A 15,525-nucleotide genomic window follows, 5' to 3' on the forward strand; every position below is an offset into this window, starting at 1 on the left:
ATTCTCTTGAGGCCATGACGAAGGCAAGGAGGAAAGCTGTCTTGAAACTCATATATTTCAGAGAGGTATCTTGCATAGGTTCAAAAGGGTATCTCGGTAGAGCTTGTAATACTAAGCATTTTCCAAAGCGGAAGTCGAAGGGGCTTGTCTGTCAACAGATGTAGAAGATCCGTGAACCACGCCCTGGGTGGCCATGCTGGAGCTACCAGATAACCTACACAGTTGTGTTGTGCAATCTTGGCTAGTCCTTCCGGAATTAACTTGAAAGGAGGAAACGCATAAGCTATGAGATTCTCCCATGATATTGATAGGTCGTAGGATCCGGAACAGGACTCACAAATATTGGTAGTCTGTTGTTTCTTGACGTCGCAAACAGATCTATGGATGGCATCTCCCAATTGAATGCTTCCATATTCAGAGTCCACTCCGTTGCCACAACCCTGCCCTGCCTGGAGATGGAATCGGCTTATATGTTCACCTTGCTGAGAATGGCTCCCAGATACTTGACCCTTGACATGGGTTATAGTTCTGACAGGATGTTCTATGAGACCGAGATGGGTCATGGATTGCTGGCCAGCAGTAGGCTGGGAGATGAAGGCCGGGGTTGTGGCTTGCTGGCCAGCAGTAGGCTGGGAGATGAAGGCCGGGGTCGTGGCTTGCTGGCCAGCAGTAGGCTGGGAGATGAAGGCCGGGGTCATGGCTTGCTGGCAAGCAGTAGGCTGGGAGATGAAGGCCAGGGGTCGTGGCTTGCTGGCCAGCAGTAGGCTGGGAGATGAAGGCCGGGGTCGTGACTTGCTCGCCAACAGTAGGCTGGGAGATGAAGGCCGGGGTCGTGGCTTGCTGGCCAGCAGTAGGCTGGGAGATGAAGGCCGGGGTCGTGGCTTGCTGGCCAGCAGTAGGCTGGGACATGAAGGCCGGGGACACGTGATCAGTCCCGCTAACCAGCTGAAGCCCATTCCCCACGTGGGACAAGGTGGCAGGCTTTGTGTGACTGGGAGGCTTGCTCCCAGAGACAATAGGCATGGCTTGTGTTGCCTGATCAGCGAACAAAGCTTGCCTGGGGTCAACTAGGTTGATCTCGTTCTCCGCATGTGGGGTCAGCTCTCCGGTCGGGACAGTAAGTGATACCCAGCTTTCCCAGGTAGAACTTCTAAAGCCTTCACAGTACTGACAGATGAACCGGCCTTTCCCCTCGTCAAACAGTCAGTATTATTCATAGACATATTGCCGTGATCAATACTCTCTTGATGCAGGTAGATTCTAACAAAATAGACAATAATGTGTAGCAAATACGATTGTCACAAGGACCAAATGTCGACACCACTAACGGACAAGAGATGGATCAGTGTTGGAGACTGTACGTGTGTACTGTAGACCATACAGAAAAATAGTGAGGTTTTTCAAACAATGGTGTGATGTCATGTCAAGAGGAGGTAACTCTATCGTTTAGGAGGGAGGCATGCCCATAAGGGATAGGTATGACTTAGGGTTAACATTTTCATTTCATTTTCTGTAGTGTCTGTGGAAACCACATAATTAAGGCAACCATAATCCAGAGGGAATGTTACCGCTATAATTAAGTATTGTTTGAGATTGAGGTTAGAAATGTTTTTGTTCGTGGAAAGGGAAGAGTTCGCACAAACATAACACTGAAATCGAAATGCACGCATTCAGGCATAAATTGCTGGCTTAAATGGCAATCATTCACTTGTTTTCTGAACACAGCAGCTATGGCTAGGACCGCCAGTCGCCAGGACCGTCATATCATCCATAAACACCTGCAAGGCCGATTCGCAAGAGCCACAGAAACAGCTCTGGGGACCATAGGAAACCACCAGCGACCAGTCAGTGACCGAACCATTAGGCGACGTCTCCAAGCCTGGAACCTGTTTTCATTAAACCACTTCCTAACACAATCTCCAGCGACGTTTCTTTTGCCTTTCAGTATATAAGTGTTCATTTACATCTATCAAGCAGTAAGGGTCACATGACTCACCTGGGTCTTGCACAGTCCACAGATGTTTCTGTTCAGAATGTGTTCAGGTGAAACACAGACAGTGTAGGTCAGATTATGTGAAGCTTTATTGAATAAAAGTGGTGACAATACATTGGATCAACCAGTAAATACCATTTCCCCAGAAGATGGGATATAAGACTTTCAGTGTAATTATGAAACAATGATATATTTTACAAATAACTATCTGTACATATTAAAACTCTGTCATATTACAAAACAAAAACTACCGGGGAAACAAGCCTATCCAGGTTGATGTGTATCATTATTTCACATAAATATTGTATATCAGAAATACATGTATATACAAACACCTCCTTTTATGATACACATTCTTCAACACAGACTTGCGTGGCGTGTCCTTTACAAAGTGTGTTACATGGCGAGTGAGTGAGCTTAGTTTTACGCCACTTTTATCAACTTGGACTTCACACATTGTACCCATGTGTTGAATTGAACCCTGGCTTCACAAGTCAACGCTTTAACCACTTCAAGTTTATTTCTCAGTGAGAGATCAGTGAATGGGTCATGGACAATTCTCATATCTGCAGTGTGTTATAAGCAATATATTCTTAAGCAAAATCCGATTTGGGAAATAATAATAATTTCTGAAAAATGTCAGTATTCAAGTATTCAGATTTGTGTGTGCTTTTGTGAGATTACACTTTATTTAGCTCTCTGAATAAACTGAGATGTTCTTTGTGTGTGTGCTCATGTGTGTAGGGTTAGAGAACACCTGATGTGGTCAATAGATTCTGAATTCATTAGATTGGGCAAATACTTCAACTACCTTGCAAGAGAACACAACTTATAAAATATATTAACAACTGGCAAATGTATTTCCACAATGCACAACAAATGTTGACTTGTCTTGAACTGCAGACCTTCGCACAGGCTGATTGTAATGGTCAACAGAGAAACACCAGGCTGATTGTAACGGTCAACAGAAAAACACCAGCCTGATTGTAACGGTCAACAGAGAAACACCAGGCTGATTGTAACGGTCAACAGAGAAACACCAGGCTGATTGTAACAGTCAACAGAGAAACACCAGCCTGATTGCTAGGTCAACAGAGAAAAACCAGGCTGATTGTAACGGTCAACAGAGAAACACCAGCCTGATTGTAACGGTCAACAGAGAAACACCAGGCTGATTGTAATGGTCAACAGAGAAACACCAGGCTGATTGTAACGGTCAACAGAGAAACACCAGGCTGATTGTAACGGTCAACAGAGAAACACCAGGCTGATTGTAACGGTCAACAGAGAAACACCAGCCTGATTGTAACGGTCAACAGAGAAACACCAGCCTGATTATAACGGTCAACAGAGAAACACCAGGCTGATTGTAACGGTCAACATAGAAACACCAGCCTGATTGTAACGGTCAACAGAGAAACACCAGCCTGATTGTAACGGTCAAAAGAGAAACACCAGGCTGATTGTAACGGTCAACAGAAAAACAAATGAAAGATCACTGTGCAGCTAAAAACATGAACCCTGTAAGGAAAGTGAGCAAGCCTTCTATTGCAACGTGGAGTATACTTAGTTGAACCTCTTTAATACAGACTTGTGACAGACTGAAGTGTATTCCTGTAATGGAGAGTGGTCCAGATCAGAGCAGGATGAACCAGTCACTCTAACATCCAGTGGCATCTAGTCTGATTCCAGATACAGCAGGTTCTACTGTACAGAGAACATGGAGAAACCACTGGTGTTCTCCATACAGTCCACAGACACCCTGGATCTAACCATCCACAAAAACAAGATACAGCAAGCTATTTACAGTGCACAAACACATGCAGAAAATATTGCAACAATACGACCTGTAAATAATATACTCTGGTTTGGGTGTCTGATCCACAGAGTGTTCCTAGCAGTACAAATAAACTATATAGTGACACCAGCTTGTAACGCTCTGAGGATTAGGACCAGTGCATGAAGGTATAAGTGCTGTCAAATCGGTCTAGGGTGAAACGAGCCCGCTAAATCACAGTAGTAAGTGTTGTTTCATGATCTCTTACAGACAATATTCAATATTCTGGAGGGGGCTGAGATTTGGGATAATATTTATAAAAGTAGAACAAACAAGAAATCGTTAAACCATAAAATATCTTTGGCATTTTCTCGAACTGATTCACAGAACAATGTCCAGGATTCTCCCAGAATGAAAGTTCCATCCTTTACAACGTGCGGTGATACATGGCACATTACTGATCCCAGTTTCATGATTGAGTTTGAACAAGATAATAGGTTATTAAATCAAATGAAAATATTCACATTTAGGGATACTACTGAAACAATTAAGTTGATAACAACATTTTAGCAAATGGAATCTGTTTTGTGGGAAGATAGAGACTGGCTATTTGTCTGTGTTGACGTTTACGTATAATTTAATGTATAAACTTGGCAAGATGTCAACCTAATTTTTTTCTTTTATCTGTTATTGGAAAACAATGTTTGTGTGGGCTATGGTTAAAATAGGACAACAACTGGTTGACATACATGAACATAAAATATCTGTTGTCAGACAACAGATTATAAAACAACCTGTTGTCTGACCAGAATAAAAAAATCGCAGCCAATGTATTGTTCACAAGTACAAAATAAATATTTGTTCCATGGTCATAGTTTGACACAGCTGTTGGGAATTATACCAAATTTGTTAGATTCCGCAAGACGAACTTGTACTCCATTTGTCATCTGTCGCACAAAGTGGACTTTCTGTCCAACCTCCACTGTCAGCTCACAAGGCATCTAAACAGACAAAAAACATGGTGTTATCAATCATGTAATAGTTAGGATAATCAATACAAGAAACTTTGTACAATAATAACAAGATCAACTAACAAGAAATGTTCATATTATTAACATCTTTGTACATGCCTTTATTTACAAAATGAAATCCTGTAAGGGGAAGAATCGCTGACTTGATAGACCAGCCAGGTTCTCCTACACTGGCCAGGTTCTCCTACACTGGCCAGGTTCTCCTACACTGGCTAGGTTCTCCTACACTGGCCAGGTTCTCCTACACTGGCCAGGTTCTCCTACACCATCTAGGTTCTCCTACACCATCTAGGTTCTCCTACACCAGCTAGGTTTTCCTACACTGGCCAGGTTCTCCTACACCAGCTAGGTTCTCCTACACCATCTAGGTTCTCCTACACCATCTAGGTTCTCCAACATCAGCCAGGTTCTCCTACACCATCTAGGTTCTCCTACATCAGCTAGGTTCTCCTATACTGGCTAGGTTCTCCAACACCATCTAGGTTCTCCTACACCATCTAGGTTCTCCTACATCAGCTAGGTTCTCCTACACCATCTAGGTTCTCCAACACCATCTAGGTTCTCCTACATCAGCTAGGTTCTCCTACACCGGCTACGTCCTCCTACACCGGCTAGGTTCTCAGACACCAGCTAGGTTCTCCGACACCATCTAGGTTCTCCTACATCAGCTAGGTTCTCCTACATCAGCTAGGTTCTCCTACATCAGCTAGGTTCTCCTACACCAGCTAGGTCCTCCTACACTGGCTAGGTCCTCCTACACCGGCTAGGTTCTCCTACATCAGCTAGGTTCTCCTACACCGGCTAGGTTCTCCTACACAGGCTAGGTTCTCCTACACCAGCTAGGTCCTCCTACACTGGCTAGGTCCTCCTACACCGGCTAGGTTCTCCTACATCAGCTAGGTTCTCCTACACCGGCTAGGTCCTCCTACACCGGCTAGGTCCTCCTACACCGGCTAGGTTCTCCTACACCGGCTAGGCCCTCCTACACCGGCTAGGTCCTCCTACACCGGCTAGGTTCTCCTACACCGGCTAGGTTCTCCTACACCGGCTAGGTTCTCCTACACCGGCTAGGTTCTCCTACACTGGCTAGGTCCTCCTACACCAGCTAGGTACTCCTACACCAGCTAGGTCCTCCTACACCGGCTAGGTCCTACTACACCAGCTAGGTCCTCCTACACCAGCTAGGTTCTCCTACACTGGCTAGGTTCTCCTACACCGGTTAGGATATCATATTTTGAATACAACATCAAAAGACAGAAAACAACATTGTCTATTTCATACTCATGCTTAATATTAAATCCATGAACTGAAGTGAGTATTTTCTTAAGGAATTCAGAATGAAATCCCATATTAACACGTCATTTATAATATACACATATATTTAGTGAGGTATTTGTAGTGACACAGAAGTTTGTATATTGAGTGGTAAGTGCAGTGGAACTGTTGCCGCGAACACCTGATAGACAAAGGTGGAGATGGTATGTTAGACTGAGACAGAATACATATAGAAGAAACAAGCTGGTAGTTACTTGATGTGAATTGTGCTTCTTGTACTGCAGAGGTAGCATGTTAGACTGCGACAGAATACATATAGAAGATACAAGCTGGTAGTTACTTCATGTGAATTGTGCTTCTTGTACTGCAGAGGTAGCATGTTAGACTGCGACAGAATACATATAGAAGAAACAAGCTGGTAGTTACTTCATGTGAATTATGCTTCTTGTACTGCAGAGGTAGCATGTTAGACTGCGACAGAATACGTAGTGAAGACACAAGCTTGTAGTTACTCAGTTAAATCAAGCAACTCTCAAGGCCTTTTGAAAGAGTACAGGTACTCTTTTCATGGTAACTCAAATGTCTAAAAGACAAGTCATTTTCTTAAAACCCAGCATGAAGACAGGAAAGCCAGCATGTGATTCATTAACTGAGGTAGTGTGCACATTCCTGATATTCCGGACAGTCAGACACAAAACTGTATTTGCATTTGAGCTGCTATTGTCAAACTACTTGCACACTGAAGGATGCCATACTCAACTCTACCCACCTGGAGCTACTATTGTCAAACTACTTGCACACTGAAGGATGTCATTGTCAACTCTACCCACCTGGAGCTACTATTGTCAAACTACTTGCACACTGAAGGATGATATTGTCAACTCTACCCACCTGGAGCTACTATTGTCAAACTACTTGCACACTGATGAATGCTATTGTCAACTCTACCCACCTGGAGCTACTTTTGTCAAACTACTTGCACACTGAAGGATGCTATTGTCATCTCTACCCACCTGGAGCTGCTATTGTGAAACTACTTGCACACTGAAGGATGCTATTGTCATCTCTACCCACCTGGAGCTACTTTTGTCAAGCTACTTGCACACTGAAGGATGCTATTGTCATCTCTACCCACCTGGAGCTGCTATTGTGAAACTACTTGCACACTGAAGGATGCTATTGTCAACTCTACCGACCTGGAGCTACTATTGTCAAACTCCTTGCACACTGAAGGATGCCATTGTCAACTCTACCGACCTGGAGCTACTATTATCAAACTCCTTGCACACTGAAGGCTGCTATTGTCATCTCTACCGACCTGGAGCTACTATTGTCAAACTCCTTGCACACTGAAGGATGCCATTGTCAACTCTACCGACCTGGAGCTACTATTGTCAAATTCCTTGCACACTGAAGGATGCCATTGTCAACTCTACCGACCTGGAGCTAATATTGTAAACTACTTGCACACTGAAGGATACTATTGTCAACTCTACCCACCTGGAGCTGCTATTGTCAAACTACTTGCACACTGAAGGATGCTATTGTCATCTCTACCCACCTGGAGCTACTATTGTCAAACTACTTGCACACTGAAGGATGGTATTGTCATCTCTACCCACCTGGAGCTGCTATTGTCAAACTACTTGCACACTGAAGGCTGCTATTGTCAACTCTACCCACCTGGAGCTAATATTGTAAACTACTTGCACACTGAAGGATACTATTGTCAACTCTACCCACCTGGAGCTGCTATTGTCAAACTACTTGCACACTGAAGGATGCTATTGTCATCTCTACCCACCTGGAGCTACTATTGTCAAACTCCTTGCACACTGAAGGATGGTATTGTCATCTCTACCCACCGGGAGCTGCTATTGTCAAACTCCTTGAACACTGAAGGATGCTATTGTCATCTCTACCCACCTGGAGCTGCTATTGTCAAACTCCTTGCACACTGAAGGATGCTATTGTCATCTCTACCCACCTGGAGCTAATATTGTAAACTACTTGCACACTGAAGGCTGCTATTGTCATCTCTACCCACCTGGAGCTACTATTGTCAAACTACTTGCACACTGATGGATGCTATTGTCAACTCTACCCACCTGGAGCTGCTATTGTCAAACGCCTTGCACACTGAAGGATGCTATACTCAACTCTACCCACCTGGAGCTGCTATTGTCAAACTACTTGCACACTGAAGGATACTATTGTCAACTCTACCCACCTGGAGCTGCTATTGTCAAACTCTTTGCACACTGAAGGATGCTATTGTGATCTCTACCCACCTGGAGCTAATATTGTAAACTACTTGCACACTGAAGGCTGCTATTGTCATCTCTACCCACCTGGAGCTGCTAGTGTAAATCTACTTGCACACTGATGGATGCTATTGTCAACTCTACCCACCTGTAGCTGCTATTGTCAAACTTCTTGCACACTGAAGGATGCTATACTCAACTCTACCCACCTGGAGCTACTATTGTCAAACTCCTTGCACACTGAAGGATGCCATTGTCAACTCTACCCACCTGGAGCTGCTATTGTCAAACTACCTGCACACTGAAGGATGCTATTGTCAACTCTACCCACCTGGAGCTGCTATTGTCAAACTACTTGCACACTGAAGGATGCTATACTCAACTCTACCCACCTGGAGCTACTATTGTCAAACTACTTGCACACTGAAGGATACTATTGTCAACTCTACCCACCTGGAGCTGGTATTGTCAAACTACTTGCACACTGAAGGATGCTATTGTCAACTCTACCCACCTGGAGCTGCTATTATCAAACTTCTTGGACACTGAAGGATGCTATACTCAACTCTACCCACCTGGAGCTACTATTGTCAAACTACTTGCACACTGAAGGATGCTATACTCAACTCTACCCACCTGGAGCTACTATTGTCAAACTACTTCCACACTGAAGGATACTATTGTCAACTCTACCCACCTGGAGCTGCTATTGTCAAACTACTTGCACACTGAAAGATGCTATTGTCAACTCTACCCACCTGGAGCTCCTATTGTCAAACTACTTGCACACTGAAGGATACTATTGTCAACCCTACCCACCTGGAGCTGCTATTGTCAAACGCCAAGCACACTGAAGGCTGCTATTGTCATCTCTACCCACCTGGAGCTAATATTGTAAACTACTTGCACACTGAAGGCTGCTATTGTCATCTCTACCCACCTGGAGCTACTATTGTCAAACTACTTGCACACTGATGGATGCTATTGTCAACTCTACCCACCTGGAGCTGCTATTGTGAAACTACTTGCACACTGAAGGCTGCTATTGTCAACTCTACCCACCTGGAGCTGCTAGTGTCAATCTACTTGCACACTGATGGATGCTATTGTCAACTCTACCCACCTGTAGCTGCTATTGTCAAACTTCTTGCACACTGAAGGATGCTATACTCAACTCTACCCACCTGGAGCTACTATTGTCAAACTCCTTGCACACTGAAGGATGCCATTGTCAACTCTACCCACCTGGAGCTGCTATTGTCAAACGCCTTGCACACTGAAGGATGCTATACTCAACTCTACCCACCTGGAGCTGCTATTGTCAAACTACTTGCACACTGAAGGATGCTATTGTCAACTCTACCTACCTGGAGCTACTATTGTCAAACTCTACCCACCTGGAGCTACTATTGTCAAACTATTTCCACACTGAAGGATACTATTGTCAACTCTACCCACCTGGAGCTGCTATTGTCAAACTACTTGCACACTGAAAGATGCTATTGTCAACTCTACCCACCTGGAGCTGCTATTGTTAAACGACTTGCACACTGAAGGATGCTATTGTCAACTCTACCCACCTGGAGCTGCTATTGTCAAACGCCATGCACACTGAAGGCTGCTATTGTCATCTCTACCCACCTGGAGCTACTATTGTCAAACTCCTTGCACACTGAAGGCTGCTATTGTCAACTCTACCCACCTGGAGCTACTATTGTCAATCTCCCTGCACACTGAAGGATGCTATTGTCAACTCTACCCACCTGGAGCTACTATTGTCAAACTCCTTGCACACTGAAGGATGGTATTGTCAACTCTACCCACCTGGAGCTACTATTGTCAAACTACTTGCACACTGAAGGCTGCTATTGTCAACTCTACCCACCTGGAGCTACTATTGTCAAACTACTTGCACACTGAAGGATGTCATTGTCAACTCTACCCACCTGGAGCTAATATTGTAAACTACCTGCACACTGAAGGAAGCTATTGTCATCTCTACCCACCTGGAGCTGCTATTGTGAAACTACTTGCACACTGCTTGAATGCGTGGACTTATCGCCTGCAAGGGACTCACATTATGATGCAAGAAACCTAAAAGATCTGTTCTCACTCGCGTGAGCGCCTATCTGATACTGAACTACCTGAGGCAAGTTGATCTGTATCATAAACTGTAACTGTGAAATGTAACAACCATAAATTGTAACTATGAAATGTAACAAACCGCCTGCCTTTAAATTTGATGCTATGACTTTTTCTGCTTTTGAATGACAATGTAATCAATAAATGTCTTTGAAATAAAACTCATTCCGAGTATGTACTTACAATATTTACTAATGCAAACTTGTTTTCGTCACTATATGGCTGGAAAAATGCCGATGTGACGTAAAGCTCAACTCAACTCAACTCAACTGAAGGATGCTATACTCAACTCTACCCACCTGGAGCTGCTATTGTCAAACTACTTGCACACTGAATACTATTGTCAACTCTACCCACCTGGAGTTACTATTGTCAAACTCCTTGAACACTGAAGGATGCTATTGTCAACTCTACCCACCTGGAGCTAATATTGTAAACTACTTGCACACTGAAGGATGCTATTGTCATCTCTACCCACATGGAGCTACTATTGTCAAACTACTTGCACACTGAAGGATGCTATTGTCAACTCTACCCACCTGGAGCTACTATTGTCAAACTCCTTGCACACTGAAGGATGCCATTGTCAACTCTACCCACCTGGAGCTAATATTGTACACTACCTGCACACTGAAGGATGCTATTGTCATCTCTACCCACCTGGAGCTGCTATTGTCAAACGCCTTGCACACTGAAGGATGCTATACTCAACTCTACCCACCTGGAGCTGCTATTGTCAAACTACTTCCACACTGAAGGATACTATTGTCAACTCTACCCACCTGGAGTTACTATTGTCAAACTCCTTGCACACTGAAGGATGCTATTGTCATCTCTACCCACCTGGAGCTAATATTGTAAACTACTTGCACACTGAAGGATGCTATTGTCATCTCTACCCACATGGAGCTACTATTGTCAAACTCCTTGCACACTGAAGGATGCTATTGTCAACTCTACCCACCTGGAGCTGCTATTGTCAAACTACTTGCACACTGAAGGATGCTATTGTCAACTCTACCCACCTGGAGCTACTATTGTAAACTCCTTGCACACTGAAGGATGCTATACTCAACTTTACCCACCTGGAGTTACTATTGTCAAACTACTTGCACACTGAAGGATGCTATTGTCAACTCTACCCACCTGGAGCTACTATTGTCAAACTCCTTGCACACTGAAGGATGCCATACTCAACTCTACCCATCTGGAGCTACTATTGTCAAACTACTTGCACACTGAAGGATGCTATACTCAACTCTACCCACCTGGAGGTACTATTTTCAAACTCCTTGCACACTGAAGAATGGTATTGTCAACTCTACCCACCTGGAGCTACTATTGTCAAACGTCTTGCACACTGAAGGCTGCTATTGTCAACTCTACCCACCTGGAGCCACTTTTGTCAAACTACTTGCACACTGAAGGATGCCATTGTCAACTCTACCCACCTGGAGCTGCTATTGTCAAACTCCTTGCACACTAAAGGATGCTATTGTCATCTCTACCCACCTGGAGCTACTATTGTCAAACTACTTGCACACTGAAGGATACTATTGTCAACTCTACCCATCTGGAGCTACTATTGTCAAACTACTTGCACACTGAAGGATACTATTGTCAACTGTACCCACCTGAAGCTGCTATTGTCAAACTACTTGCACACTGAAGGATGCTATTGTCAACTCTACCCACCTGGAGCTACTATTGTCAAACTCTACCCACCTGGAGCTACTATTGTCAAACTACTTGCACACTGAAGGATACTATTGTCAACTGTACCCACCTGAAGCTGCTATTGTCAAACTACTTGCACACTGAAGGATGCTATTGTCATCTCTATCCACCTGGAGCTGCTATTGTCAAACTCCTTGCACACTGAAGGATGCCATACTCAACTCTACCCACCTGGAGCTGCTATTGTCAAACTACTTGCACACTGAAGGATGCTATTGTCAACTCTACCTACCTGGAGCTACTATTGTCAAACTCTACCCACCTGGAGCTACTATTGTCAAACTCCTTGCACACTGAAGGATGCTATTGTCAACTCTACCCACCTGGAGCTGCTATTGTCAAAGTACTTGCACACAGAAGGATGCCATACTCAACTCTACCCACCTGGAGCTGCTATTGTCAAACTACTTGCACACTGAAGGATGCTATTGTCAACTCTACCTACCTGGAGCTACTATTGTCAAACTCTACCCACCTGGAGCTACTATTGTCAAACTCCTTGCACACTGAAGGATGCTATTGTCAACTCTACCTACCTGGAGCTGCTATTGTCAAAGTACTTGCACACTGAAGGATGCTATACTCAACTCTACCCACCTGGAGCTCCATGTCATTGATTAACTAGATCAGTATAACATAACACAATACACACCTGTGCCAAATTGATAACTTGGGGATACACACTAGTTCATATAAAAATGATTTTAACAAGAAAGTTAACAGGCTCATGTTGTTTTTAATATCACAGAAAATATAATTTGATAGCATTTGTTGGAAACTAGAATATAATAAATCTCAGTTCATGCTGTGATTGTCAAAACAGAAATAAAGAGAAACATTTCCCCAATCACAGGTACCCTCTACTGTTATCGGAACCCATTGTCTGATTAACACTTAATCAAAAGCATATGTTTATGAATTGCTACAAAAAAGTGGTGATACTAGATGTTCATGACACAGTATAGATTGAAGCATGCCAGCAAAAACATTTATAAAACTAACACAGGAAAAATAACTTGGTTTCCGGACCCTGGAAAGCTTACGGAAACAAAATAGAAACTTAAGTTTCAATTAGGTTTCCGGACTGTTTCTCTACATTTCCTTCAAGTTTCCGGAAAATGGAAACTTACAAATTACCCAGTTTATAACCCAACACAGTATATATTGAAGAATACCAACAACAGAACTTTAGAACTCACCCAACACAGTATATATTGAAGTATATCAACAACAGAACTATAGAGCTAGCCCAACACAGTATATATTGAAGTATACCAACAACAGAACTATAGAACTCACCGAACACAGTATATATTGAAGTATACCAACAACAGAACTATAGAACTCACCCAACACAGTATATATTGAAGTATACCAACAACAGAACTATAGAACTAGCCCAACACAGTATATATTGAAGTATACCAACAACAGAACTATAGAACTCACCCAACACAGTATATATTGAAGTATACCAACAACAGAACTATAGAACTAGCCCAACACAGTATATATTGAAGTATACCAACAACAGAACTTTAGAACTCACCCAACACAGTATATATTGAAGTATATCAACAACAGAACTATAGAACTCACCCAACACAGTATATATTGAAGTATATCAACAACAGAACTATAGAGCTAGCCCAACACAGTATATATTGAAGTATACCAACAACAGAACGATAGAACTCACCCAACACAGTATATATTGAAGTATATCAACAACAGAACTATAGAGCTAGCCCAACACAGTATATATTGAAGTATACCAACAACAGAACTATAGAACTCACCGAACACAGTATATATTGAAGTATACCAACAACAGAACTATAGAACTCACCCAACACAGTATAGATTGAAGTATACCAACAACAGAACTATAGAACTCACCCAACACAGTATATATTGAAGTATACCAACAACAGAACTATAGAACTAGCCCAACACAGTATATATTGAAGTATACCAACAACAGAACTTTAGAACTCACCCAACACAGTATATATTGAAGTATATCAACAACAGAACTATAGAGCTAGCCCAACACAGTATATATTGAAGTATATCAACAACAGAACTATAGAGCTAGCCCAACACAATATATATTTAACTATATCAACAACAGAACTATAGAACTCACCCAACACAGTATATATTGAAGTATAATCAACAACAGAACTATAGAACTAGCCCAACACAGTATATATTGAAGTATACCAACAACAGAACTATAGAACTCACCCAACACAGTATATATTGTAGTATACCAACAACAGAACTATAGAACTCACCCAACACAGTATATATTGAAGTATACCAACAACAGAACTATAGAACTACATATCCAACGCCTGTGATGAGAGAATCATTGGAACATAAAGCCAATACACCACATTGATTAGTAGTAGAAAATATACTTCAAGTAACACAGTTCCAATATACCACATTAATTATTAGTAGTAGAAAATATACTTCAAGTAACACAGTTCCAATACACCACATTAATTATTAGTAGTAGAAAATATACTTCAAGTAACACAGTTCCAATATACCACATTAATTATTAGTAGCAGAAAATATACTTCAAGTAACACAGTTCCAATATACCACCATACAACAGAGTTGTCCAAATAGTTATAACTTTGAAATTGCTAGCTTTTTAACAATGAACTTTTGACATACATTTGGTTCTTCATTAAAATATCAAGCACATAGGCCGATCCAGGAACCCCCTGTGGGGCCTCGAGATAACTACCAACAGTTGTGACAATTAACTACCTGTTTAGTGTGGGGCCTCGAGATAACTACCAACAGTTGTGACAATTAACTACCTGTTTAGTGTAGGGCCTCGAGATAACTACCAACAGTTGTGACAATTAACTACCTGTTTAGTGTGGGGCCTCGAGATAACTACCAACAGTTGTGACAATTAACTACCTGTTTAGTGTGGGGCCTCGAGATAACTACCAACAGTTGTGACAATTAACTACCTGTTTAGTGTAGGGCCTCGAGATAACTACCAACAGTTGTGACAATTAATTACCTGTTTAGTGTAGGGCCTCGAGATAACTACCAACAGTTGTGACAATTAACTACCTGTTTAGTGTGGGGCCTCGAGATAACTACCAACAGTTGTGACAATTAACTACCTGTTTAGTGTGGGGCCTTGAGATAACTACCAACAGTTGTGACAATTAACTACCTGTTTAGTGTGGGGCCTCGAGATAACTACCAACAGTTGTGACAATTAACTACCTGTTTAGTGTGGGGCCTCGAGATAACTACCAACAGATGTGA

General features: G+C 42.6%; 1 protein-coding gene and 2 long non-coding RNA genes across 14 annotated transcripts in view; 1 reads left to right on the forward strand and 2 right to left on the reverse strand.

Annotated features, from left to right (window-relative positions):
* Positions 1–4,620: 4,620 nt before the first annotated feature.
* LOC124264093 (proline-serine-threonine phosphatase-interacting protein 1-like) overlaps positions 4,621–15,525 on the reverse strand; it is a 112,751-nt gene continuing 101,846 nt past the window's right edge. For 3 of the 7 annotated variants that reach the window (XR_006895041.1, XM_046698820.1, XM_046698818.1), the window contains one exon: positions 4,633–4,771. Coding sequence is in view for 2 of the 7 variants with exons in the window: in XM_046698819.1 (XP_046554775.1) it covers positions 4,756–4,771 (16 nt within the window). In the remaining 5 variants the exon portion in view is untranslated. Of the gene's footprint in view, positions 4,772–15,525 lie in introns of all 7 variants that reach the window. The other 4 variants (XM_046698819.1, XM_046698816.1, XM_046698821.1 and 1 more) reach the window with 3 other exon arrangements.
* On the forward strand, positions 4,778–6,331 carry LOC124264095. 6 transcript variants are annotated; one of them, XR_006895046.1, is made up of 4 exons: positions 4,778–5,112; positions 5,455–5,530; positions 5,569–5,644; positions 5,683–6,331. It is a non-coding gene; the product is annotated as an uncharacterized LOC124264095 (long non-coding RNA). The 6 variants fall into 6 exon arrangements; XR_006895045.1 differs by having other exon boundaries at positions 5,569–6,331; XR_006895047.1 differs by having other exon boundaries at positions 5,626–6,331.
* LOC124264097 lies at positions 9,611–14,357 on the reverse strand. The gene is made up of 4 exons (XR_006895051.1): positions 12,695–14,357; positions 12,478–12,603; positions 12,204–12,447; positions 9,611–9,703 (listed from the first exon to the last, which is right to left on the reverse strand). It is a non-coding gene; the product is annotated as an uncharacterized LOC124264097 (long non-coding RNA).

This window comes from Haliotis rubra, unplaced genomic scaffold, assembly GCF_003918875.1.
Source record: "Haliotis rubra isolate DU_JTF1 unplaced genomic scaffold, ASM391887v1 Scf909, whole genome shotgun sequence".
In the NCBI taxonomy this organism is placed as follows: Eukaryota; Metazoa; Mollusca; class Gastropoda; order Lepetellida; family Haliotidae; genus Haliotis; species Haliotis rubra.